Here is a 25,818-nt window from a genome sequence, read left to right as displayed (position 1 = left end):
CTGATATCAATATTATTGTATTGAAACCACGTGGCATGCTTAGCATGCAGCCTTCGAAGTGTCAACACACACGTGTTGTTGGCATTGATTGTTTTTATATGAAAGTAGTACAATGTATCTATTGATCATAATCTACTTATTATTTTGATACATTGTTTCTTGTTGCTCTAATTCTAAAAGCTATAGGAACGAGGCTGATTACAAAGTGTTTACCTTAATTTCTTGTTTAAAAAAATGACGTGTCATGCATGATGATCGATCATCAGCCCCGTACTTCTTCCACTTTAAGTCATATTTTTAAAATGTAACCCACCAAGTACAGGGTAGTTGATACAAGGCTAGTGTGAACGCCCCCTCAGTCGGTACACGCACACCACACACAATCACAGGATGTAACTATTGCAGCTAGACCACCACCAGTACCATGGTCCACCAGTGATGATGTAGATTGCAGTTTGTATCTGTTTTATACGTGTTTATAAACGTATTGGAACCCCCCATGAACAGACGTGTGTGAACACTGACAACTGATGATATAAAAACGCCTTTGGATTAAGCTGCTTCTTCATTCTGTCTCCAAACTGAAAAGTGTTTGTGACCATAGAACATCATAGAGGACTTATTTCATTCATTGAATATATCTTTTCGTATGAATTTTTCAAAAGACACTAACGGAAAGATGCCGCAAGTAGTGGATAAAATGAGTGAGGAGATACGCTCGTCGCTGTTTTGGAGGGCGTGCCTCGCCGAGTACATAGCCACCCTGTTCTTCGTTTTCCTCGGTCTAGCCTCCACGGTGACTTTTGGGGATGAGATCCCTGATTTACTGAAGATTTCCCTGGCGTTTGGTTTGGGTATCGCTACCCTTGTCCACTGTACGGCCCACATCAGCGGTGGCCACCTAAACCCCGCCGTGACCATCGCGTTCCTGGTCACCCATCAAATCACCCCGTTGAAAGCGATCCTCTACATCCTAGCTCAGGTGCTTGGAGGAATATCTGCGTCCGGGATTCTCTCCGGGCTGACCACCGGGAGCAATTGGGAAACAGGGACAGGGTACGGAGTCACGGCACCCCAGGTTGGAGTGATGGAATACCAAGCCCTATTCGTTGAGATGTTGCTCACGTTTCAGCTTGTGTTTACCGTGTTTTCCACAGTTGATCCCGACCGTAAAGGTTTCACAGGCTCCGGGCCACTGGCGATTGGTCTGTCCGTTGCTCTTGGACACTTTGCCGCGGTGAGTTCAGTAATATTTTTTCATAAAGAATTTTCTTTCATTTTAGTTATCATTTGTTTGTAAGCCTACTTTGATTGATTAACCATGCTATTGCCAGTAGCAGCTTCTAGTTTGATTGATTAACCATGCTATTGCCAGTAGCAGCTTCTAGTTCTAGCGGTAAAAAGCCCGTTGAAAACATAGAGCCGCTGTCATACTGTTAGTCAGTAGACTCTGTATGAAGAGTTACATGCTTTAAAGCGGTAAACATGGTAAAAAATAAGTCCATTGAACAAATTATCTTTGTTTTTGTTTAATTTCTGATTGTATGTGTGCGATGGAAGGACATCAACAATAAAGTTGAATAGCAGATATTTTAAAGTTTTCATCAAGTTTTGGTTTCATATACGTACGGCCCATTTTGTATACACTTCACCCTTTTGTCAAGTGTTTACGCTTGGACCTCCCTCTTTTGTTTATAATAGTTTAATACTCTTTGCAACAGCTCCAATTGGTTTTGTACACTTTTTCCAACTTTGGACTTTCCTGAACCGTGGACCCTATTGTCCTAATACTACTACTACTACTACTACTGGTAGTAGGTCACCGGTTTGAATACTCGCGCCCCACCCATCGGTGGTGATGGGGGGGGGGGGGTCGGCGGTACATAGGCCTACCATTACATAAAGGTTACATTAGGTTACATTAGGTTAAGTTAGCGATGATTGTTGATTTAAATGTGAAAGGTTTCCGTATCCTGTCACCACTTTTTCATTCATATGGGGAATTTATGGAATACAATAGCATCCAAATACCTGAATGAGATATTAATTTTTGTAAAAATCAGGCCGTGAGTTTCATCTCTTTTGAACGTCATGAAAAGGCAAGGCCATTTTCATTTTGCAATGGCAGTTCCTTTTGATTATTAATTTTTTTTAGAGTGAATGTGAAACTTTTGAAGGGCACCAATGCCAGGGAAATAGAGGCCATGACCTGCGTGTAACTCCAGGTCTGAAAAATGAGTGGAAAAGTTCATGCATCGGGATACAGAAAGGTTTTCCCTTTAAATGCTCCAGTCTCATCTCAACAACCCACATTTATATGAGACAATACAAAACACCATCCCAGTGTTTAGTTTAATAATTTATCTTCAACTATAATGTAGCCATTTACCAGAAAGTGTATGGCAAAAGGTAACAATGCCGAAACTGCAAGCAGGGGGGGGGGGGGTCATTTACCTCTCTCATCATACCCGTCTCTGATTAAGATTTGACTTACATTTTAACTTGAGGTTAGAATTTTAAAGTTGCGTCTTCGTTGTTTCGTTTTCGTTGTTTGTGTGTTGTGTTTATGATTGACGATGTTGTCTTTCTCATCGTCGTTGTTGTTTTTTCATGTTTTTTGTTGTGGGATGTAGTGATGACATCATTTAAAAAAATTTTTTTTTTTATTTTTCTCTGCTACCATACAGATCCGAATCACTGGTGCTAGCATGAACCCGGCTCGTACTTTAGCATCGGCAGTTATATCAGGAAACTATACAGCACACTGGGTAAGAATCTACACAGTTCTTACATAATAGGAAAGAGAGTTACAAGAGAGAATTCCTATTTTACTGATGTGCAAAAAAGGCGATACATTTCCCTTAAGGCCTTAAAACACAACATCTACAGGGGGACATATAGAGGGGAAAGATCTGTCAATTAATGTTGATCGATAAAAAGTGTCATGAAAACAAAACATTTACAATTAAAAGGCACTGTACACTATTGGTAATTGCTCAAATTAATTGTCAGCATAAAAAAACCTTGGTAGTGAGCAATATTGAAAGATTTTGATATGAAACATTGTGAGAAACAGTTCCCTCTGTACTTTTTGAGAAAGATGTAATTTCTCTTTGAAATATTAAAATACTTCAGGCCTGAAGCCTTATATTATGCATCTGAAAGCACTACAAGTGTTGCACAAAGGCTGTTTTTGCTGGCATTATTCTCTTGCGCAAATTCGATGACCAATTGAGCCCAAATTTTCACAGGTTTGTTATTTTATGCACTTGGGATACACAAATTAAGAATATTGGTCTTTGTCAATTACCGAGGTTTAGTGTCGAAGTTCAATGATTTGCGATTGTAACTTTTCGATGTGTCCCATTAACCGCAATGAATTTAGAGTTACTAAATCACTATTAAATAAAGACGCACATATTTTATTAGTGATAATCACTAATAAAATCACCGTCACGCAATGACTGATATGGGTTACGATTCAGTGCCTTTTTGAACTATAATTCCATCTGGTGAATTTAGTATCAATTATCGATCATGCTGGCGCCCATAGGAAAAAACGTTGACTGGGAGACCAATGGTTCCAGTCGACGACGTCATTGGAGTCTTCACAAACCCTAGCTCTCCTTTCCCTGTTTGTGATGCGCGTTGATGGACCTTGCACAATCCATTATTGTTCTGATAATGCCTCCAACAACAACTCAAAGTCATGAAAACTATGGTCCTTTTCGAATCCACAGCTTTAGCTCCAGATTTTGCGCGGTTGTTTTGACAATATTGCGCGTGCTTTGCGTACGCGCCCAGGGCTTTAGACGAGCGGGCGGAGCCTGAAGCCGAATCCAAAGCAAAAGCTGTGGTTTCGAAAAGGGCCTATGGATTTATTTTAACCCTCAGCAAAATCCCTCCATGGCACACCCACACTATAACTTAAGACAATATAGAACCCTTGTACAACGTACGTGCCTCTAAGACAATATAGAACCCTTGTACAACGTACGTGCCTCTAAGACAATATAGAACCCTTGTACAACGTACGTGCCTCTAAGACAATATAGAACCCTTGTACAACGTACGTGACTCTCCTGTTCACCATTTTGGGGGAGCGGCTGTCAAACTACAAAGAATATAACTCCCAAAATTATGGAAAATAGTCGCGCATCGTAACAGAGGCGCTATCCGCGTTGTGCAAGTGGTCCAGTAGAGAGTAATGTCAGTTTGGTCCAGCTCACACTAATAGTAGGGTTCAACAAAAAGTCGATTAAATACATTATCTGGTTATCTTGATTCTGGGATGGCAAATTCGTTTATATTCGGACGTGAGTCTGTATTTCAAATCTTTATATTTTCCTTCATCCTCTTCTATGATTCTAGGTATACTGGGTCGGCCCGATACTGGGTGGCATTATAGCCGCATCGTTGTACGACATGGTCCTAGCCCCTACTGCCACACCAAGCCGAATCAGGAAATGTATATCGTGCGAGTATGACGTCACAGACGATGACGTATCACCGGGTGACATTGACCTCAGCATTATCAACCACGGACACACGGCTGACGAGACGGGCGGAAAGATATGATTCGACATACAGGAGGCCCTCTACGGACCCTTCAGTCCAGTTGCACTCGCATCATCCCTCGCACTATCCCACTCCATTTGACTTTTTATAGATGGGTTTGCACTGACGTCATTGACCACCATCTTTAATGACGTGCATGCGTGAAAGGCTATCATTGGCTGATAGTTGTGCTCAGTGCGTACACGAGTGCATTTTCAATCGTTTATCATCAAATATGGCGGTCGGTGACGCTGTGTACAATCCATCTATTGTAATAGTCGAAACCGCACTTTTTGGCAAACTTGCTAGTCCTTCTTGCTTCTTGAATCTTCTGCAACATAGTCGCTATGGTTGTCGTTTGTACCGCAGTTTCCGATGTGGTGTTCTGTTGATATTTTGTTATGGCGTTTTGTTCATCGGGTTCTTGAACCACAAATCTGTTTCAAATGTTTTTTTCCCTCGGGTGATGTTTGTTGTTCTGAAACACATGATTTGTTGAAGAAACCCCCATGGGTTATCATAGTTCCATGTTTAATGTTTAGAAACCGTGAGGTTCAAAATGTTTTGAAATAATTAGTTTTTAATGAAGTCTTCCCTCGGGGAATGTTTGTTTGTCTGAACACGTGAAATAAGCCAATTAGTATACATTCTTCTTCCAACAATGAAATATGCTTGACGAGAATGTACGAGAAAGAGGGCTCTTGACGAGAACCTGAGTGAGACATCGATTCAGTGCTTATTATTATAAAAATGTACTTGTATAGTCAATGTATTATAATTATAATGTATTATTAATGTAACACATTTCGCTGTTATTATGCAAATATTATTTAACATTTTGAATCACAATTATTTTCGGGGATAATTTTTTTGTAGGTTTTTGACTCTTATACCAAATAGTAAAAAATAAGATCTGCTGCCTTTTACACAAGGTATTGGTTGCCCGCATCACAAACTATTTCGGGATGACAACTTTTCCTGAAAAGCTTCTACTACTTTGGGTGCGCGCATGCTTGAGACTACTTACGTGCATTTAAATACGTTAATTATGCATATTGATTTCATTTATGAATTAATTGTTTGAATTAATAATTTTTTGTATTTGTAGGTAGTTAAAAAACAAACGAACAAACAAACACCCCACAAACAAACAAACAAACCTTGCTAGGTGTGGAGTTGTTTTTTCCGTCTGTGAACGTCTTTGGCATTATTTCTATTTGTTTGTTGGTTTGCTGTATATAATTATTATTATTTGGCACTTATAATAGGGTGCGTTCGATTAGCTTCCCTGGGTCGACCCTGGTCTGCCCCTGGTACGTTCGAATAGCTTTCAATTCATTCCCGGGGCTCAACCGGGTCAGCTCCCTGTGCCCTGCTTGTGGAACGGGTCACTTTGGAGCTGGCCCGAGGTGCACGACGTCACCACGAGAGGGCGAGTGCGATCGTTCGATTAGCTCTTGTCAGGGGCTCACCCGGATGAGCACCGCGGGGTCAACCCGGGGAAGCTAATCAAACGCACCCATGGCAAGATTAGACAAAAGTATGGTAGCCTTGAAGAGAGATGAAAATCACAATTTTTTGACAATAGCCCATTAAAAATTGCGAGAGTATTTTTGTTTTCATGTAAATTTGCAATGTGAGTGTAAATAATATTAATCACGGCAACATGTACACAATAAAACAAAGCTAATGCATAGGAGCCTATAATTATTTGTGAGTTGCGAGAGTGTCACTTCAGGGCCACCGTATAATAACATTGTGACGTGCACGTGCGCGAAATTTCAGTTCTGAAAACTTATATCGGCTCGTCCTGCATTCCCAGTTCTCCTCAAAATACCTTCGGTAAGCTACACGTTATTGTTAAAAGAAATGTATTGTTTTGTTCGGTGTAATGTATTGTTTTTAGGGGGTGAGTTTGACTATTAAATGCTGCCGAGACAGAACGTTTTGAAGTCATCTCTTTTTGGAATGTGTAATTAGTCAACTCGACCTTCCAATCACTACACACAGTGCACACACACGCCCTCACTTTTTATTTCAGCAGCGTTGAGAAGCCGTAGACCGACGCGGGTCACGACACAAAAGAACCTGCTTTGAAAGTGGCTTGTTTTCTTCTGTGAAAAGATTTGTGTGTTTGGGGGTTTTCTGCACTTTAGTTGGTCAAGTTCAATTGGAACACCCTTACTTATTACATGGAGGAAGAATGTGTTCATAGTTGCACTTTGCACAGCCACAATGCAGTATGCTTGCGTCAATCGACAATGGTGTACTGTAACAATGTTACTTCATGTAATTGTTACATGTTTGGCACGAGGCCTGTGCCCAATTTCTTAGAGCTGCAGAAACAGAAAAAGTACTTCTAGAAACTATAAGACTCCACACAGAAAGGAGCTAAGAACATTCAAATTATGCTAAGGCCTACCACATTTCGCTCAATCTCCAACTTTTATGAGTTGACTCAGGTATCCTGCTGCATTTGTGCTAAGCAGAATAAAGCAGCCCAATATAAATTGGGCCTTGAGCTGTTTTGTTGTAATTTTTATCGAAAAAGAGCTGCAGGATAAACTAAATCATGTAATAAACTTCCTAGGGCTATTTGAGTTGAATTTCAAAGAATGCAATAAAGTGTCATGTGATACTGCTATTGTAAAGTTTTATCTAGATACTAGAGGGCGCCAAACAGGTGCACCACTAAATAAACTCAATAGCAACCAGTGCACACAAAAAGAAATACTAAAAAAAAAAAGATATTTTTGTCTCTCAGCCTCTTGAGACAACCAAGCAAACATGTTTTCGTACGACTAAAATTCAGATTTCTTTCAATTTCGTTTTACAATGCTTTTTGGAATTTTGTCTAATAAGCCAGAAAAAAACCCTGAAAGCATTCTTTTCCCCAAATTGACTTGTTTTTAGTGTTCATAAACACTTCTCCAGTTCCCAAGCCAAATATGAGCAAACTTTAAAGCGCAAATTTATAAAGTATTCTCAAAAGTGGAATCACAGAACCCCCAGGTTGTGGTTATACTTGCCATGTTTACACAATCTGTAAGTTTCATTACCCCTAACCCAAGTTGGTCTAACAGGGCTACATTACAACAAAAACATTTTCATATAGGATAGTACATTTTGAGGGCCTGAAGATTATGATAATCAGTTCCGCGCATGAATGTTTGCAATTTTATTGGTGATGCACGTGCACCCACCAAAATTTTTCATTGGCAGTAAACAATTAATAATAAACTGTAATAATAATAATAATAATGGTAAGCAATACTTCCTTCGGGCCTGGCATATTTTACTTAGATATTATTTTATTTTCAATTATCACGTCACATTTATACAGATTACAAGCTTGTAAACATAAATAAAAAAAATTATTTTCAAATAATTTAATGAAGGCCTAATGATTTGTATCTGTCAAAATCAACCACTTTTAATTTAAACAACAGCAACAAAGATTTACACATAACCAAGTGTTGTCCTGCATTTGTGTATAAAAATTATTGTGATAAATCAAAATTGTTTTGTCACAAGCAAGACTGATGCAATATTTTTATTAATGTCTTAATGGTCAAAATGTTATCATTGTTTTTGCTTACACCCATATGATTCAAAATATTTCATTGAAACACAGAGGCAGGTTTAACCACCAGCAGTGCCCCCGGATGTATTTTTAAGAAATTCAAAATAATTTACAATATGTTGTCCAAAATCTAAGTGCCCCTGTTACTCCTGAGGTTAAACAAAAACATAAAAGACAACATTAAGTTGAGTTAGACTTGCCAACTTACTCTCAATAGTTGTTAAAATTGATTAATACTTCTATTTAAATTCAAAAACAAAATATACACAGTAACTCTACTGACAAGCACCCAATTACATAATTTGTCATTGAATTGTAAATTCTAAACTTGTGACTTTAACTTTGGCTTGAATGGCATTTTGTTGTTTTTAGATACGTTACTGTGCACTTCATAAGTACTGTTTACTATTTCATCGTATAAAATGTAATTCATTAAATGACAAGGGCTATTCCCCAGGGAAATTCTACACTAAAAGCTAATGACTAACGTCCATAAAGAATTCAAATTAAAAAAAAATTAACACTATGTTTCAACATTCTAGTACTGCAAATATAAGTCACTTCCGCACCAATTCATTGCTCAATTTAAAAATGGCAATACGATTTAAAGCAGAAGACTAACACGCACAATTTTTTTTTAATACAACATCTCAGTACTGCAAATATAAGTCACTTCCTCACCAATTCATTGCTCAATTTAAAAATGGCAAGATGATTATTAAAGCTCAAGAATAACAATCTAAAAGAATTCACATTTTTAAAACACACCATCAATTAACACCATGTTTCAACATGTTAGTACTGCACATTTAAGTCACTTCCGTATCTAAACTGCTCACACAAAGTTAGAAAACCCTTTTGTAATCATTAAGTATATCGTTATTATTATTACTCTCTTAATTGTAAATATTATATTATCAATACAAAGCTGAAGTGTTCCTCTTCCATCTACGCAAGATGATTATTTACCCAAATGATTTCAAAGAATTCTTTCGCTTTAACCCCACTCCCATTGGAATCTAACCAAGATTACAGCTAGTAACATAACAACCAATTGTGAGTTAGATTTGAATTAATGTCTGGATGAATTGCTTGATCGCAAGTTACTGCTTACATTTGAATTCCTCAGACTATGAGGACAGTCAGTTGCTATGTCAACCGGTTCGGGGCAAGCTTTTGCATAGCAACCTCCAGATGAGCAGACCCTGGTATCATTGTGCCATACATTCATTCTAAAGTTGTGCATGGGTGTCTTACGTAACCATGCAAAAGCTTGCCCGGAATCATGTGACGTATAGCAACTGTCTCTATCGTCTAATGAGTTCAAATTTATATGGTAACTTGAGATCAAGCACGTCATTGTACAAGACAAGTTTCAAATCTAAGACGCAATTGGCTTAATGGACCAACAGCCTCAAGAAACTCTTAAACTGGAACAATCAGAATTTAAAACTGGACTTAAAATAAACGTTATTAAAGTAAAAAAAATATTCCTGTTCTTGTAAAAAAGGAAAGCTGCTATATAAGATGTGTTTGTGAAGCAGAATCTTACATGAAAATATTAATGATAATTTAATAATAATATTTATTCGGGCAAAATATTCACAAGTACATGTACACACATTAAAAATATATTAACAACTTAAGTTAACCAACAGTGGGATGCCCAGCTGCCCAGGAGGGCATAAAAGTAAAACAATAAATAATAATAATTGTTGTCAAATGGCGTATGTCTCCCAAATCCCAGAAAAGCCAGGAAAATATTAAGGCAAGAAAGGGCAGAAAAATACAACAACAATGAAAGGCCCAAACACGCAGAAAAAGAAAAAGGAACACAGAAAGACATTAAGGAGAGACTTTAAAAAGGAAGCCAAGACATCAAAATGATTCTTGAGCTTACATTACATTTCAGGTCATATATTTCAGGTTACCCCAGCTACAATCAAAACAGCAAAATTTCAACAAACGGGTACAGGCGGATAAATGATAATAAATAAATCATTTAAATAATTTTCTTTGTCAATGTTGTTTAGTCATTGGCACTCATGTAAAATTGTTCAAGTGTAAACGTCAAGGCCCAATATCATAGAACTCCTTGATGACCGTTTTGTGCTTACTATATTAAGTAAGCACAACAATTTGATTGCCGCTAAGCAGCGCTATGAAATTATCCCAAATACTGCCCATAACAAAAAATTGCACAGTAAAATTTCATAAACAATGGAAATATGATCGGACTGAGTACAGAACCTTGAGGTACACCTGAATAAACTGGATACCAGTTAGAGCATTCCCCATCAACAGCTACTCATTGTTCCCTTCTACTAAAGAAATAAAGAAGAAGGTTACGGTCAGCCCGATCAAAATCTTTGGAAAGGTCAGTGTGTATGTGAAGCTGCCCCCTCCGATCATTTGCAAAGTTGCAACAAAAGGAGCACCAGGCAAATTATTCTCCACACTGTACACTGGACATCCTTTAAATGTACATGGCATATCCCTCCAAAGATACCTGATAGACACTGCTTGTTTCTTATAGCAATAATACGACACGATCAGAGATGAGGGGGTCGGCTGACTGATTACCTCGGCTGGTACCCATGACGTATCATTAGATTGACAAACTGCGTTACCCGAACAGCAAATCTAAAAAGACAAGAGCAAAATACTATACATTTTGAAACAGATTCAAGCTCTCTTGCCTTTTGACTTATTGACAAATCTGTCAGAGTAATAATAGGCAAAATTAATGATAAGTGTCTTTCTCCCAAAATCAAACATTAGAATAATTTGATTGGCTGCAATAGAGACAGTAACCCCATTTTGAAGTTATGAGGAACACTTAAATGTAGTGGATATTGGTAATTACCAAAATAATTGTTAGCATAAAAACTTACTTGGTAACAAGCAATGAAGAGATGTTGATAACACATTGTGAGAAACGGCCCCCTCTGAAGTAACATGGTTTCGAGAAAGAAGTAATTTTCCACTAAAATATTTCAATTTGATTTTAGAGACCTCAGAATTAGATTTTGAGGTCCCGAAATCAAGCATCTGAAAGCACACAACTTTGAGTAAGAAGGGTGTTTTTTCTTTCATTATTATTTCGCAACTTCGACGACCAATTGAGCTCAAATCTTCACAGATTTGTTATTTTGTGCATGTTGAGATACACCAAGTGAGAAGACTGGTCTCTGACAATTTACCAAAAGTGTCCAGTGTCTTTAAGTATACATCACATTTCCAGTGGTTCCAAAAGAGGGTGCAAAACTCACCTCAAAACCAATCTTTCCGACGATCCTGATGTTGGCATTTCCGTTGTCATATTTTATAAGAACAGTCAATGTTTCAGGATCGACTGTGAATTCAGAAGGGAAGGGTCCAGATGAGGTAACATTCTGACCGTAGACGACTGCCCGACCAGCTAAGGACAGTCTGGTGCCCATTTCCTGCTTATCTCGTGGGTGAATCCTAGAAAAAGGAATATCAATCAATCAATCGTAACATTCATATGGCACTATTCAAACAATCGGTGCTCATGGGGCACCGCACAGTAAACTCTTGTAAACAGGTGAGATTTGACTGATGTCTTAAAATTCTCTATTGTAGATGATTGTCTAATGTTTTTGGGAAGACTGTTCCACACCCTGCTGGGGGAATGTGACAGAAAAGGCGCGGTCACACTGTGTTTGCTTCTAGGAATGAATAATGCAGATTTGTCTAAACTGGAGCGCAGTTTTGTGTCGGTTGTTCCACCACAAGCATGTTCATTTTTAAGGCAGTGGACACTATTGGTAATTACTTGAAATAATTGTTAGCATTAAACCTTACTTGGTATTGAGTAATGGGGAGCTGTTGATAGTTTAAAACATTGTGAGAAACGGCTCCCTCTAAAGCAACGTAGTTTTTGAGATAGAAGTAATTTTCCACGAATCCTTTTTCAGATTTCGAGGTCTCGAAATCAAGCATTTGAAAGCACACAACTTTGTTTTTTCTTTCATTATTATCTCGCAACATCGACGACCAATTGAGCTCAAGTTTTCACAGGTTTGTTACTTTATGCATGTTGAGATACACCAAGTGAGAAGTGGTCTTTGACAATTACCAATAGTGTCCAGTGTCTTTAGTGATTGCGCTCAACTCTCTGAAAATGGTACCAGAAGTAAGAGGGTTAATCAACTGTTCTTGTGTAAAAACAACCAGAATTTGGCACAAAACTAACAGAACGTACATGTAGTTGGAATTTTAAAAAGATGACACTTACGGTCCATACGGTGAGGTCTCATCTACAAGGTCGATACCGACCGCCATGAAGACGTTTTTCATGACGGGATTAGGAACGTAACCGTAGTCGTACGTCTGATGCCATCTTAGGGTAGGGTATGGACCAACTGTTTCTGGGTAAGGATAGTTTGAAGTGCTAAGCTACAGGTGCGAAGGAAAATATATAAAACAAGGTTATAGTTTCTGTATACACAAAGTAACAGATGACGTTATTGTTTCATAAAAAAAACACCAGTGCAAAAAGTACATTAAGTGATTGTTTGAAGCTTAAGTACATGGTGTGAAGGATAAGCATAAACTAATAGTACAGTTGCAAGTAAAACGATGTAGTAATTCTCCTTTGAGGGAGTGTTTGCTTTGAAAGAGCCAGTTTGGTCTGGATGTTTCAAACAGTTACTCTGCTCGCCCTTGAGGAGAAAGTTGGAATGGCGGTGGTGATGTTACTTTACATTGAGTACATTGCTGTTTGTGATTTATTACTTGGGATATATACTGTTAGGAATAAGAAGATCTCTGAAACTCCTTCAGCTAGGCTCAAGGGTAGGACAGTGTAACATGATTTCCTAATTTGGGTTATATCAGTATGGTTCCAGTCTATATAACAGGAACACCATTACTGGATTAGCTGTTTCAAACAACTTACCAACTAAATGAACCGATGGTATAAATAATTTACTGGATTTGCAGACGGGAATTATAAAAACACAAGGTTAGACAATAAATATATGATGATTACAGATGATTTATTAAACACTTGCTGTCAGCTCACAGGATCCGAGCCATCTTGCAAACCCCCACTACAGCGATCCCACAATGCACCAGTCACAGACGGTGCGCACAGAGGACTGATGACAATACAACCGTATGCAACGCCTGACTGCGCTACAATGTGCAAAAAGTTGAGAAGACCAACCTGCATGAATCCAAAAGGGAACTGTGGATCTGTACTCCCATCTGTGCCTTCATTCCACTTTAAGCGCCAATCTTCAATCATAGCATGGAATAAACACTTATAGGGAGCAGGGTCACCGGTGTTGGCTTCACCTGTAAAAACAAATCACTTAACATTTTGATAATTTTTTAAAATAATAACAATGACATTAATTTTGGTTTTACCTATATACACCGATGTGTGTCATCAGCACCGTATACTCAGTACTTTACCTGAGTTCTGTGAGTGTCATCAGCACTGTATACTCAGTACTTTACCTGAGTTCTGTGAGTGTCATCAGCACTGTATACTCAGTACTTTACCCGAGTTCTGTGAGTGTCATCAGCACTGGATACTCAGTACTTTACCTGAGTTCTGTGAGTGTCATCAGCACTGTATACTCAGTACTTTACCTGAGTTCTGTGAGTGTCATCAGCACTGTATACTCAGTACTTTACCCGAGTTCTGTGAGTGTCATCAGCACTGGATACTCAGTACTTTACCTGAGTTCTGTGAGTGTCATCAGCACTGTATACTCAGTACTTTACCTGAGTTCTGTGAGTGTCATCAGCACTGGATACCCAGTACTTTACCTGAGTTCTGTGAGTGTCATCAGCACTGGATACTCAGTACTTTACCTGAGTTCTGTGAGTGTCATCAGCACTGTATACTCAGTACTTTACCTGAGTTCTGTGAGTGTCATCAGCACTGGATACTCAGTACTTTACCTGAGTTCTGTGAGTGTCATCAGCACTGTATACTCAGTACTTTACCTGAGTTCTGTGAGTGTCATCAGCACTGGATACTCAGTACTTTACCTGAGTTCTGTGAGTGTCATCAGCACTGGATACTCAGTACTTTACCCGAGTTCTGTGAGTGTCATCAGCACTGGATACTCAGTACTTTACCCGAGTTCTGTGAGTGTCATCAGCACTGTATACTCAGTACTTTACCTGAGTTCTGTAAAAGAAATCACTCGGTGGGATTCAAACCCACGACTATTGCTCACCAACTAGATCACCAAGATTGCCCAGAGGCGGTTCGAATCCTATGTTTTAGCAGTGGGTATATAGCATTGATTTAATAGATCAATTGAAAAAAATGATGACAATTATACACAAAACTTCCCAACAGATCTGGCTATATTACATACATGTGAGGAATAAGGTAGAAAACTTTTTTCTTCTTATTGACCACAAGCACTTTTGCACCGAAGTACGACTATACTCCTCTGAAGGATGTACTCATTGGAAGATAGATAGATAGAAATTTAGTCACACAGATCAGATTTTTAAGAGCAAAATTTTGAGAAAAGATTGGTTACCAATCGAGCCCAGTGCCTTTAATAATAATAAACAAGTACTCCCGAACTCACCCGATAAGGTTTTCATTATCTACCTTGATACCAGATTACACCTTTAATTGTGAAGTTTAACATTGGATGAATCATGGAGTTCCACAGACATGTTGGTATTTTTGGATCTCGACCTAGCAAGCTTTCTAGTTCCTCGTCTATCTCAAGCAGGCCTTCAATGCTGAAAATAAAAATATAAATGCGATAGTATTTGGCTTAGGCGGTTAGTGCCACTAGTGACTGTGTTCAAGTTGTGACTAATGATTGCAAAGTCCAGTTGCAAGAACCATTTTTCAACTACCTGACTACTACAAAAATTGTCACGACTAATAAAAAAAATAGTCTTGACTACCTGTTTGGTGAGTCAATTGTGTCGCTCACGACTATTCATGACAACATAATTTACTTATAAAAAACAATCAGTGACACAATCCATTAACACTTTCAGCTTGAATTAAACTATATTGCGCTTGCGGCACCTGTCGCATTGCATGTTGGGAAGAATTAGTTGCAAAGTGTCAAAGTGTTGAGGAACGACTAATCGAGTTGTAAATTTAACTTGTCGACCAGTCCAAGATAATAAAAAAAATTACCTCACTATTACTCTAAATTTTATTACAAATCAGAACTGCATGATTGACGCATCAATGATTGTCAGTCAATTTGGTTGGTAAGTTTTTCTTCTAAATTTGTTTTCCTTTTGTTACCTCTCTGTAGCATTGCAGTGCTGAAGAACATTAGGTGCGGACCAAACTTCAATGGGGGTGCTTCCCCAGTTACTTGAGATAAGTCCAATTGGATATTGAAGGCTGTCATACAAATCACGTCCAAAGAACCAACATAAGGCGGAGAAGTATGTATATGTAGGAGCCTTGCCGCCAAGACTGTCTGCAAAAGGTCATTAAAGTGGATTTCAGGTAAGACAATTTTGTAAGTGTCTGACTAAATATATCTTTTTAATTCAAAGAGTATGTGGCCTGAATCCATCCGTCACGATAACCAACGCTTGCATCCCAAGGAACTATGAAGAGTAAAATAGGAACTAGGGAAGTGGCTAGGCTCCGAAAAAAATGACAACCAGAACTTACATCCCAAAAGAGTGTGAAAGAGAAAATTCTGCTTCGCCCTCGGGTCAATTTTATGGTGCTGCTTACCACATAATTCTGCACTTACTTGTTCTGCACCTAATTGTACAGCAAATGTGAATCTATGGGCCATATGCGCATAATTTTGTGGCAATTTCATAAAGCCTGTAAGCACAAAAATTGCTAAGCATAGAAAAGTATTGCTTAACAGAATTAGATTACCAGCCAAAATTACATTGAGTTGACATTGTTGTGACTGGTGCCCCACTAAATTTTGCTGAGCAAAGCAATTTTTCAAGCAGTATTTTTTAGGCTCAACAGTTTTATGGAATTGGTCCCTGGTCTCCATGGGGTAAAAACTAAATCTTGTATCCAAAGCGATATTTGGGACAAAACCCATTTCCAATACACAAGACTCAGGTTCCAGGCAATATCAACTTTTATCATGACACAAATTAAAAACACTGTACCTGAGTTAGGCTTAGACCATGGTCCGTGCAAGCCACCATTGAAATCATATTCCGGTGTCGCTGAAGTTACATTAACCACTGCCAACAGTCTGATGTTAGGATAAGTTACCGAATCTATCAGCTCTTTGGAACCATTAAAAGCCTGTAGGAAAAAAAGAATAAAAATGTAGCGAAGTATTTAACATTCTTTCCATTCTTTGCTTTGGTTTAAGTTATTGCATTTTACAAAAAACATTTCAACCCTAGCAATTTCTTTCTCAGGCTAAATGACAACACAAAAGTTCACTTCTAAAGAAGTATCACAAATGTGTCGTACCAATCATATAGTCCAAACGAAATGGTTTTAAATAGATCAAGACCAGCAGCCGATTTCACAAAACGATGGGATTAAACCTATCTCGAGTTAGGACGAGCCTAACTTGGGATGGGTTCATCGCATCCTCCTATAGCGTCTTCGGATGCGGAACTGAACTTGACCTAAGTCCTAAAGATTAATCCATAGTTAGAAAGGGTGGTAAAATCGAGGCCAGGAGACATTGGAGACAACATGTGCATATAAAGTTAATCAAGTCTCTTCTTCAAGTCGTGAGTTATATACCTGTTTGACAGTAAATGCCATGTTGCTCTGTCCGCTACAAACCCACACATCTCCAAACATGACGTCCACTAGGTAGATTGTGTTGACCACAGTAAATGCCTGACAGAAGACGGTGATGTTGTAAGGCCCACCTGCAGGCATTGGATCTAACTTCACTTTCCAAATTGCAGTTGTACTAAATGGCTCTACACAAAATAAAAGTTGAAAACTGCTTACCAAACAAAAGTACCTACATGACCTATGGTATAAATGCAAACAAAATAGTTAAAGGCCTGCTTTTTCGACCCTTTCCGAATTGCAGTTGTACTTTACTAAATGGCTCTACTAAAACAAAATTAAAAAAAAAGTGAAAACAAACCCAAAAGGGAATATGGTATAAATGCACAAAAAGTGGTTAATGGCCTGACGTTTCAACCCTTGCAGAGCCTTTCTCGAATGCTAAATGCTCTGTAAGGAGGTTTGTATTTGGGTCCTTTGGAAAGTAGACTCCCTAGAATTAGCCTTAACAAATAAATTTTGGAAACACATTTACAAATTGGTGACTCATGATTGAAATATTTCTGTTCTCATGGTTCAGTGAAGACTGCAAAACTTGTACAACTTTATACCAATCCTCAAGTTTAGAAGAAAAACATTTTTAAAAGGAACCTTTTAAACCTCATCAATATATGGGTCCCTTTTTTTTTTAGAAAGTTATTCTAGCACATTCTGGTATGTTTAGCAAGAATACAAGGGATATATTACAAATGGGATGAAACATTTTTGAGCAGGAAAATTTCTCAAAAGTTAGAGATCTGGTAAATTACTAAAAAAATCCCAGGGTCCCAACGTAATTTTGTAAAACTTTCAGCATTTCGTACAGATATCAAGTAACAAATTCACAGCAAAAAGGCTCACTTGTTCAAATTGACAACTTCGCTTTCCGTCATGCCTTGTCTTGAAGATTTTCAAATAAGATTCAGCTGAGTCACTTGAATTTTTCAAGAAACAGCTCAAAACTTTCCTGTTAAATGGTTGATTTCTATGAACAAACTGTCTTTCCATTACTAGTGCGGTAGTGCCTTTATTTATTTGCTTATTCCACTGTTTCTTGTAAAGCGATGTGATACCCTGTGTAAGAGCACTCTAATGCCTGTTTTTTATTTTACTATTAATAAGTATGCAGAAGAGCATCACTTACTGAACCCAGTTTGGGCTTTGTACATCTTGTCTTGAACTCTGACTTGCACTGCAGCCTGATCATCAGTATAACCCCACAGAATTGCATTCTGCGGCTGTTGCTGCAATACCATGTGACTGCTGTAATAGGAGGCTAGTGAACAAGTTTCTGCAAAGACACCAGAAGTTAATGATAAAAATAAAATGTTTTAGCTTTTAAGATTATATTTCATCTCAGTGTACAGTAGACTTGTGAACAAGTCGTTAATGTTGTGATAATGCAATACATTGGGTTCTTGGCTAGTGATTAGTTTGTTATTCTAAGATCCCTTGGCTTCACAACCAAAATTAATCAATTAAAATTTGCTAACCTACATGATTCTAGCCAGATTTCCCATTCCAACATCTCATCGTGATTCAGTGGTTGAACTGCAGGCCTTGCAATCACGAGGTTGTTGGTTCGAATCCCCAAACTGAAATAAGTATTGTCGTGTATAGTAACTGGATACAATTTATTGATTTGTGTCATTCATAATCATAGACTTTAAAGCAGTGCTTGTTGGAGAGAGCTAAGCTGTTGCCAGCTCGGTGTTTATATCCCCTTGTGGCAGTTTGCCGAGTTCCCTTGACGGGAAGATCATCTACACAAACAAATAAACAAACAAACAAACAAACAAACAAACAATATTTGTACATCAGTTATTATTTTTTATTAGTGTCGGGACCAACGACACAAGGCTAGTGTAGTATACCAACATGACAGATGAGATACAAATTTAAACTCACATTCTGCAATCCAAAGAACTTTCAAAGAATCCCCCAAATCACAATGGTTTACAAGTATTGGGTAGCTCTGTGGTCAAGTAATTGCAAAGAGGAAACTGACAGGTAGTACTTTATAGAAATGTTTCATTACTATTTTTTTATTGAAATTATTAAACAATTTAGCCAGTTTTAATATCTGTTCAAACTGTAGGCATTGGTATCTGGTGACTTAAAATATATTAAATTTTACTGACCTGCCTGTACATTTCCAACAAAAATGCTGATCAGAAACAAGACGCAACACCAGCAAATTGACATCTTCATGGTTTGCACTCACTGGGTGTATCGTCTCCAATGTTAAAACTTTATTGGAAAGTGCTGACAAAACTTCTGTTTATAGAGAGAGAGACAGTGGGTAAAACAGTTTGTAATCAATAAGTTTATAGAGCAAGGTAGACTCAGTTACTACTAAATTTGTCATTATGGGTCGTACTAGCGCCTAAGTAACTGGGTCATAAGAGCAATTGGATGCTGTATTAGTTTCCACTTCAGAAGGACGAAACTAGTCTAAGCCTCCATTCAGGGTACCCCTCCTGTGTATTCAGTTTGTGTTTGAAATCTCAGGAATGTTTAGGGTTTTAGGGGGAATAGAACAGAAAAGAAAAGAAAAAAGGTTTATTTATTAAATTTACATGCGTATATGCACTAACAAGAAATACAATACTGACTGCTCCTTTAAACTATGTTTGATGCCTTAGACCGGGCACCACTGGTAAGGGGATGCTAAGCAGGTTCCAAATTTTAGACAATATTATGCCTAGCCCAGTCATGTGGGTTCCAGTAATTTTTATTTAAATTTATTTAATTAGGATTACATTCGTATTACAATGCACTATAAATTAACAAAATACTTGACTGCCCTTTAAGTTTGACGCCTTGGACCGGGCACCACTGGGTCAGAAGATGTTAGGGAGGTTCCAAAATTTACTAAATTAATCATTATGCCTAGCCCAGTGTGATTGCTGTATGCGTGTGCGGGTGTGTGGTTACCAGTGATTTGTATTATATTGGCGGTCGCGCGCTCGAGGTCATAAGTCGTCTGGTCGTCGGCAGCCAGATCAGTGTCATCTTGTCAGTTTGCAGTATCAATAAATTATATAAATGTAAGTATTTTGTTTCATGTAAATATTTCTGTTTGAGATACATTGGCTAAATGTTTTCAGTGTCAGACCAACTTTCATGGCAGTTTTTAGTTTATGAAATTACCAATTCGGACCCACCAATGTTAACGGATGACACCAACGTCGTTAGCATGGTTAGCCTTTTTTACTAACTTTACTCTTTACTTACTTACTCATTACATTGCTGAGACCATGGAGGAAGACAGTCTGTACTCTGTGTGATTGTGACTTATGACGGATTTAGAGTTTGACAACGTGGTTAACGTTTATAGGCCTAGATTACTACTTCAGCCACATTTCCCACGCTTCCAACCCGTTACCTGGGTGACGTGTGTGTGAATGTCCGATGGAAATTTCGACATTCTTTGCTATTTTTGCTGCAACCCAGCCCAACGTTTATGATTGTTAATAGACCTTATGCACAGGACGTCATTTCAGTACGGCGCCCTCGCCTTGAGGTCAAAAGGAGGTTGTTCATTGGCCAATCTATGTGCGTTTCGATTGTTTCGTCACCGTTTGACCTCAAAGATGGCGGCTGGATGACGTCAATGCATAAGGTATATACTATGGGCATCATCACATGAATGACAATTGACCAAAAATGAATGATTAACTGTTGAGTGTAGTGTTGTGTTGGAATAGCTGAATAGACCCAGTAACTGAGTAACTGATGGGGCTCTGTTTCTGTTCTCAGTTAAACAAAAATTGACATTTACATTTTCGTACTGAAGCCCCAGGGAAACTCACATCATCCATTAAACGACCACGTCAATTTGCTATGATTTTCTCGGTATAAGGGGCCTACCCTACCACAAAAAATGATACCTACTAACGTTTTAGGCATGACTCTGAGTCATCAGGTCATAGAGTCATATGCATAGATTAATGTTAAATCATAATGTTAATTAATGTTAAGACTTACAACCTAGGCCGGCCTAGCTAGTGTAGTGTCACTTATGTTCGTGATCATTAACATAATTTTGTGTGCGTATTTTTTTGGACTAACCTATCTAGGCCTATATCGGATTGCCTGGACTTGGGATTAATTTTTTTTTCTGAAGTTCTTTGTTTTATTTTATAATGTTGTTACTGTTGGCGCTTCTGGTCTGCTCACCATATCATACCACATGTCCTACATGTAGGCCTATAACTTAAGGTCGAAGGCCAAGTTGGATATGGGACGCAGACACGATTTTGTTATTATTTTGTTCCACACTTCTGATAACGCAACAGGCCCATACGCACCGTGTGATAAGGGTTGCTAGAATGGGGTATGGTAGTCAGGCTTCAAATCCAGCGTAAAAAATAAATCAGTGTATTGTAACACTATCAGATGATGTCGCTCTCGTCAGTAACAATACCAACAATCTGAATACCGCAATCCAGTCTTTTCAGAGCGAGGCTGCCTACCTTGGCCTCAACATCTCTTGGCATAAAACGAAAATGCAAACTCTAGGTCCGGGCGGCTCCGGCACTCCTTCTCATGTTGTGGTGAATGGCCAGTCTGTCGACATTGTGGAGGATTTTGTATATCTGGGAAGCAAGATCTCCAACACTGGGCGCAGTGAACCCGACATCCTCAGACGCCTCGGTCTCGCTTCATCCGCTATGAACAGCTTACGCAGAATTTGGAGGCTAAAGAGTCTGAAACTCACCACCAAGCTGGGCATATACCGGACATGTGTCATTCCCGTCCTGCTATACGGCTCAGAAACCTGGACCCTTCTCAAACCCGACCTCAGAAGACTTGAGTCATTCCACCAGAGGTCTCAACGCTCAATCCTCGGCATCCAGTGGTTCAACTTCATCAGTAACATCGAGGTCACCCACAGGACAGGACTGCCCACCATCAACTACCAAATGCAACGTCGCCGCACCGCCTTCTTCGGTCACGTCGCTCGCCTGGCTGACAACATCCCAGCCAAAAGTGCTCTGGGCATCGCCGTCGATTCCAGGCGAGGTAATCCACCAGGTCCCGGCTGGAAGAGACCCCGCGGTCGTCCCAGGTCATCCTGGCAAGAACAACTGGGTCGGCCCAGCGTGATTGACGGCATGTGGGACGAAGCTGTAGGACGTGGACACAGGAGATCGGCGCGACGGACCTTTGCTGTCTATGCGTAATTGCACAGACTTATAAGGGGAAAAATTGAAATATGTATGCTTTTAAAGGAAACTTCTAAATATTGTATTGATCAGTTTACATTTGGTGTAAGGTAATGAAAATGTTTTCCTTTGTATCTTTTGTGTCAATTTACCCAGATTGTTTTTTGAGATACGACCAGACCGTGGCTCAAAACGAGACAAGAACACATCTGGAGGACCGAACAACAAGGTTATCAGTCTTTGTAACAAATTAAACGACTATGAACAGAAGTGGGCCCTGTAGAAGCAAAAATCTCACACACTTACGCTATCAGGCACTTTTCAATTGTCCGCTTTATATATTTTGCGTGTTATACATGTTTTTGGAGAACACAATCCATTTAAATCGCCCAAACTATTAGATATAGATCCTTCCAGATTCAGTAGAGTGCTCTAGAAACTGTTCATAGTTTTTTAAACTGTTACAAAGACTGTTCACCTTATAATACAATTTTTCACTGTTTTCTCATGACTCTGAAGACCGATTTAGCTTAAAGGGTGTGTACAACATTGGTAAGGTTGAAACTATAAATGTTCACAGATTTGCACTTAACTTACATGGTATAAAGATGGTCACGGTGGAAAACTTCCATTGGAATAGTTTTTGCTTTAAATGCCACAGTTTTTAGGAAATGAGTAAAACAACTGTATTTATCCTGCAGAATAAAATCTGATGTTTGAAAAAAAGTTAAAACACATTAGGGGCTTTTTCACTGTTTTCACATGACTCTGAAGACCGATTTAGCTTAAACTTTCACAGGTTTGTTATTTCATGTATATGTTGGGTCACATCAAGTGTGGATACTTTGACAATAACCAATGTACATACCCTTTAAATTGCTGAAAGACCAACTCAATCAAAATCAACCAATGTATCAATCTGGTAGTGAACTGAGGGAATCAAGCGTATTCAGTTGATTGATTTTAATGGGCTTGGGACAGTTGAGTTTATTTATGGGCTTCATCTACCGGTGACTAAATGGTTATATGGTACAGAAGATGATTTTATACTATTACATTCTTATGGAAAATTAACATTTTGTTTCATCGGCTCAGTGTTATATAAGGTCCTTATTTAAAATTCAAATTGGTAAGTAGAAAGTTTTTAAATTAAAACAGTGAATGTCAAATACCACGGACAAGCCATTTTCTTAACAAAATTCTTGTTTATTTATATGAATCAGTGAAAATATTTCTTTACCTTATACCTAGACAATTGATTTATGCAATATGAACCTTTCAAATATATTTATTTGTTCACATTTAAAACTGTTTTTATCCTAAAGTTTTAATTATTTGTGAAAGATGTAAATACATGTACACTGAGTTTTTAATTGCTGGAATGAATTTTATTACAGCTATTGAGGAGTATTTAATAAAATGTGTTTTCAAAGTTATATTCTGAGCGGTTTCAATGTGTACTTATGTCTGCAAGCCTACATTCTTAATTGTTGTCAAAATATTGTAAACGTTGTACACTCACAGTTCTATTGTCTAGAAACAAGCAGTGATTGTTGGGCAACAGGGAACAGTAGTACATTAACAAGCGCCATCTGTTGACGTACAGACAATTTTACAGTAGAATCTACTTATTATAATTAATAATTTACAACAGAACTTTAACCTCTGTTGAACTACAACACAGAATAATGTCTGTTGTACGTGGAAGTCACCTTTGTGGTATCTAATTGACATAAGAAACTACTGTAAATATACAATATTTGACTGCCCCTTTAAGTTATAATTGACGCCTTGGACAGGTCCCAATTTCATAGAGCTGCTAAGCACAAACATTTGCATAGCATGAAATTTCTTCCTTGATAAAAACAGGATTACAAAACGAATTTCTATTTGTTGCATATTGCTTGTTACTGGTAGTCAGCTGCTGTTTTCTTATACTGAAAATAAAGTGGAAATTTGGTTGGTAATCCTGTTTTAATCAAGGAAGAAATTTCACCAATGGTCACCACTAGGTCAGAAGATGTTAGGGAGGTTCCAAACTTTACAAAATTATTATGCCCTATCATGGTCATGGAGGTCCCAGTATTTGGGAAACATGCAGTGATTATATACATGCAAAAAATGATACCATTTCTTCTACTAACAGGATATGGGCGTAAAGAGGCCATTCTTAATTTATGCAAATTATGCATATTTCCTTTACTTCCTTTTCCTCTTGTTGTATACGTTGTTTAGGAGGGTTCAAGAGACACTTGCATGCAATATGGTGTGATAATGATATCATTTCTACTTCTATCTTGGCATGTGCATAGATAGAATGAAAATAGAAGCAAAATAGGAGTGTTTTTTAATTTATGCAAATTATAATAATAATAATAATAATAATAATAATAATAATAATTACAATATTTATAGAGCGCTAAATACGGAAGTTTCTAAGCGCTATAACCAGATTGACAGAACAGATGGGTTTTAAGTTGAGATTTGAAATTATGCATATTTTCCCCAATTCCTTTTTTTTTTTTTTATACTTTTTTTGGGGGAGGGTCACATCACAAGAGACATTTGCATGCACATTTGATGTGGCAATTATAGCAATTTTAATTCTATAGTCTGGTCGTAGCACATAAATGGTATTCAACTTCGAAAGAAAAGGCATTGGATTACAGTGTAATCTAAATTGTGGGTAGGCTCGCGCCGCAGTGGCAGTGCCACTGAAGGGACGGAGTGCAGCGTTGTCATGGCAATATTATGATGATCAGGGCGAGGTGAATTCCGCGCTGAGAAGAGCCTGATTGAAACAAGCCTCACCTTGACTTCCTCAATCTTATTCATTAAATAGACTCCTCATTTTATTGGTCTGAGACTCGCATGTGCAATACAAAACAAAGAACAAGTGGTCTCGATCAGCTTTGCTTATATTATATCCCCTGGCCTGGGACGGTCACCGAAAACATGGAAGGAGGAAAAGGGGAAGACAGAAGATCGCAGGCTATACAAATGTAGTTGATAGGATTATCGGGCTTCCAGCTGATCCTCCCAACCAATTTTTATAAGAGATAGACAAGGATGGTCAAATCTCAATATGATTCCGAACTCGGTGACTAGCTAAAGTGGGGAGTATTGGTTAGCAACCAGGCAGTGGTAGGAATAGATAGGGGGAGGGAGGGCAGAGGATGTGTAATCGTAAACATTGATCTACTGGACTACATCATTCATTTGGGTTTAAAAAGGGTTTCTCGAATCCATACTTACCTTCTAAAAAGAAAGACAACACACCAAGGCCATCATCACGGCTACGGATGATGTGCACTCCGCCGGCCGCTGCTGATTCGTGACAAAATATGATTATCAACAATGCAGCGGCATCATATTTTGACATTGCCGGTGCATTATTGCCATTTTTGGCATTGCAGCATTGCCGCCGCCCCTACCACCCCCACCCCCAGGCCATCACACAATGTGTGTATCGTGCAAGTATGACCTCACACATACCGCACTAAACTTTGACCTTATTAATACTAGACTTGATTCAAGTCTCTCTTTCTCGTGTGATGAAAGAGTTCTCTTATCTTGACGATCCCGGAGTTTCCTGATAATATTTTATATTATTATAAACTTAATCAATTATGCAAATCAAACTTTGCTGCGTATACGTGTTGTCCAATGAAGCGCTTTCAAAAAGCAGACTCGTTCATTTGTTATTGTGGGGGTTACAAAAGTTCTAAGTTAAGGATTTAAATATATTTGTT

The 25,818-nt window shown here is 38.4% G+C and overlaps 2 protein-coding genes across 4 annotated transcripts; one reads left to right on the top strand and one right to left on the bottom strand.

Annotated features, from left to right (window-relative positions):
• The first annotated feature begins 385 nt into the window (after positions 1-385).
• On the top strand, positions 386-5,717 carry LOC117289259 (aquaporin-1-like). The gene is made up of 3 exons (XM_033770302.1): positions 386-1,237; positions 2,688-2,768; positions 4,372-5,717. The coding sequence occupies exons 1-3, from the start codon at positions 650-652 to the stop codon at positions 4,576-4,578; spliced, it is 876 nt and encodes a 291-aa protein (XP_033626193.1). The 5' UTR covers positions 386-649; the 3' UTR covers positions 4,579-5,717.
• Positions 5,718-6,003: 286 nt separating this feature from the next.
• On the bottom strand, positions 6,004-25,493 carry LOC117289257 (sialate O-acetylesterase-like). Of its 3 annotated transcripts, none has more exons than XM_033770298.1 (11): positions 25,322-25,493; positions 19,037-19,172; positions 18,040-18,186; positions 16,860-17,044; positions 16,262-16,403; positions 15,414-15,594; positions 14,751-14,887; positions 13,335-13,465; positions 12,402-12,562; positions 11,413-11,608; positions 6,004-10,783 (listed from the first exon to the last, which is right to left on the bottom strand). In XM_033770298.1, exons 2-11 carry the CDS (start codon positions 19,104-19,106, stop codon positions 10,445-10,447), a joined length of 1,689 nt encoding a protein of 562 aa, XP_033626189.1. In that variant the 5' UTR covers positions 19,107-19,172; positions 25,322-25,493; the 3' UTR covers positions 6,004-10,444. The 3 variants fall into 3 exon arrangements, with proteins under 3 accessions (XP_033626189.1, XP_033626191.1, XP_033626190.1); XM_033770300.1 differs by lacking the exon at positions 25,322-25,493 and adding an exon at positions 20,133-20,359; XM_033770299.1 differs by lacking the exon at positions 25,322-25,493 and adding an exon at positions 20,137-20,359.
• Positions 25,494-25,818: the final 325 nt, after the last annotated feature.

This window comes from Asterias rubens, chromosome 4, assembly GCF_902459465.1.
Source record: "Asterias rubens chromosome 4, eAstRub1.3, whole genome shotgun sequence".
In the NCBI taxonomy this organism is placed as follows: Eukaryota; Metazoa; Echinodermata; class Asteroidea; order Forcipulatida; family Asteriidae; genus Asterias; species Asterias rubens.
The sequence above is the reverse complement of the archived record's forward strand: the minus strand, read 5'-3'. Positions and strand labels throughout refer to the sequence as shown.

Coding starts and splice junctions, on each gene's coding strand:
- LOC117289259 (XM_033770302.1), top strand. CDS start 650: ATGAATTTTTCAAAAGACACTAACGGAAAGATGCCGCAAGTAGTGGAT. Junction 1,238..2,687: donor CTCTTGGACACTTTGCCGCG/GTGAGTTCAGTA, acceptor GCTACCATACAG/ATCCGAATCACTGGTGCTAG. Junction 2,769..4,371: donor GAAACTATACAGCACACTGG/GTAAGAATCTAC, acceptor CTATGATTCTAG/GTATACTGGGTCGGCCCGAT.
- LOC117289257 (XM_033770298.1), bottom strand. CDS start 19,106: ATGAAGATGTCAATTTGCTGGTGTTGCGTCTTGTTTCTGATCAGCATT. Junction 18,187..19,036: donor TGTTGGAAATGTACAGGCAG/GTCAGTAAAATT, acceptor GTGTCTTTGCAG/AAACTTGTTCACTAGCCTCC. Junction 15,595..16,261: donor ATGGTCTAAGCCTAACTCAG/GTACAGTGTTTT, acceptor GACCTTTTGCAG/ACAGTCTTGGCGGCAAGGCT.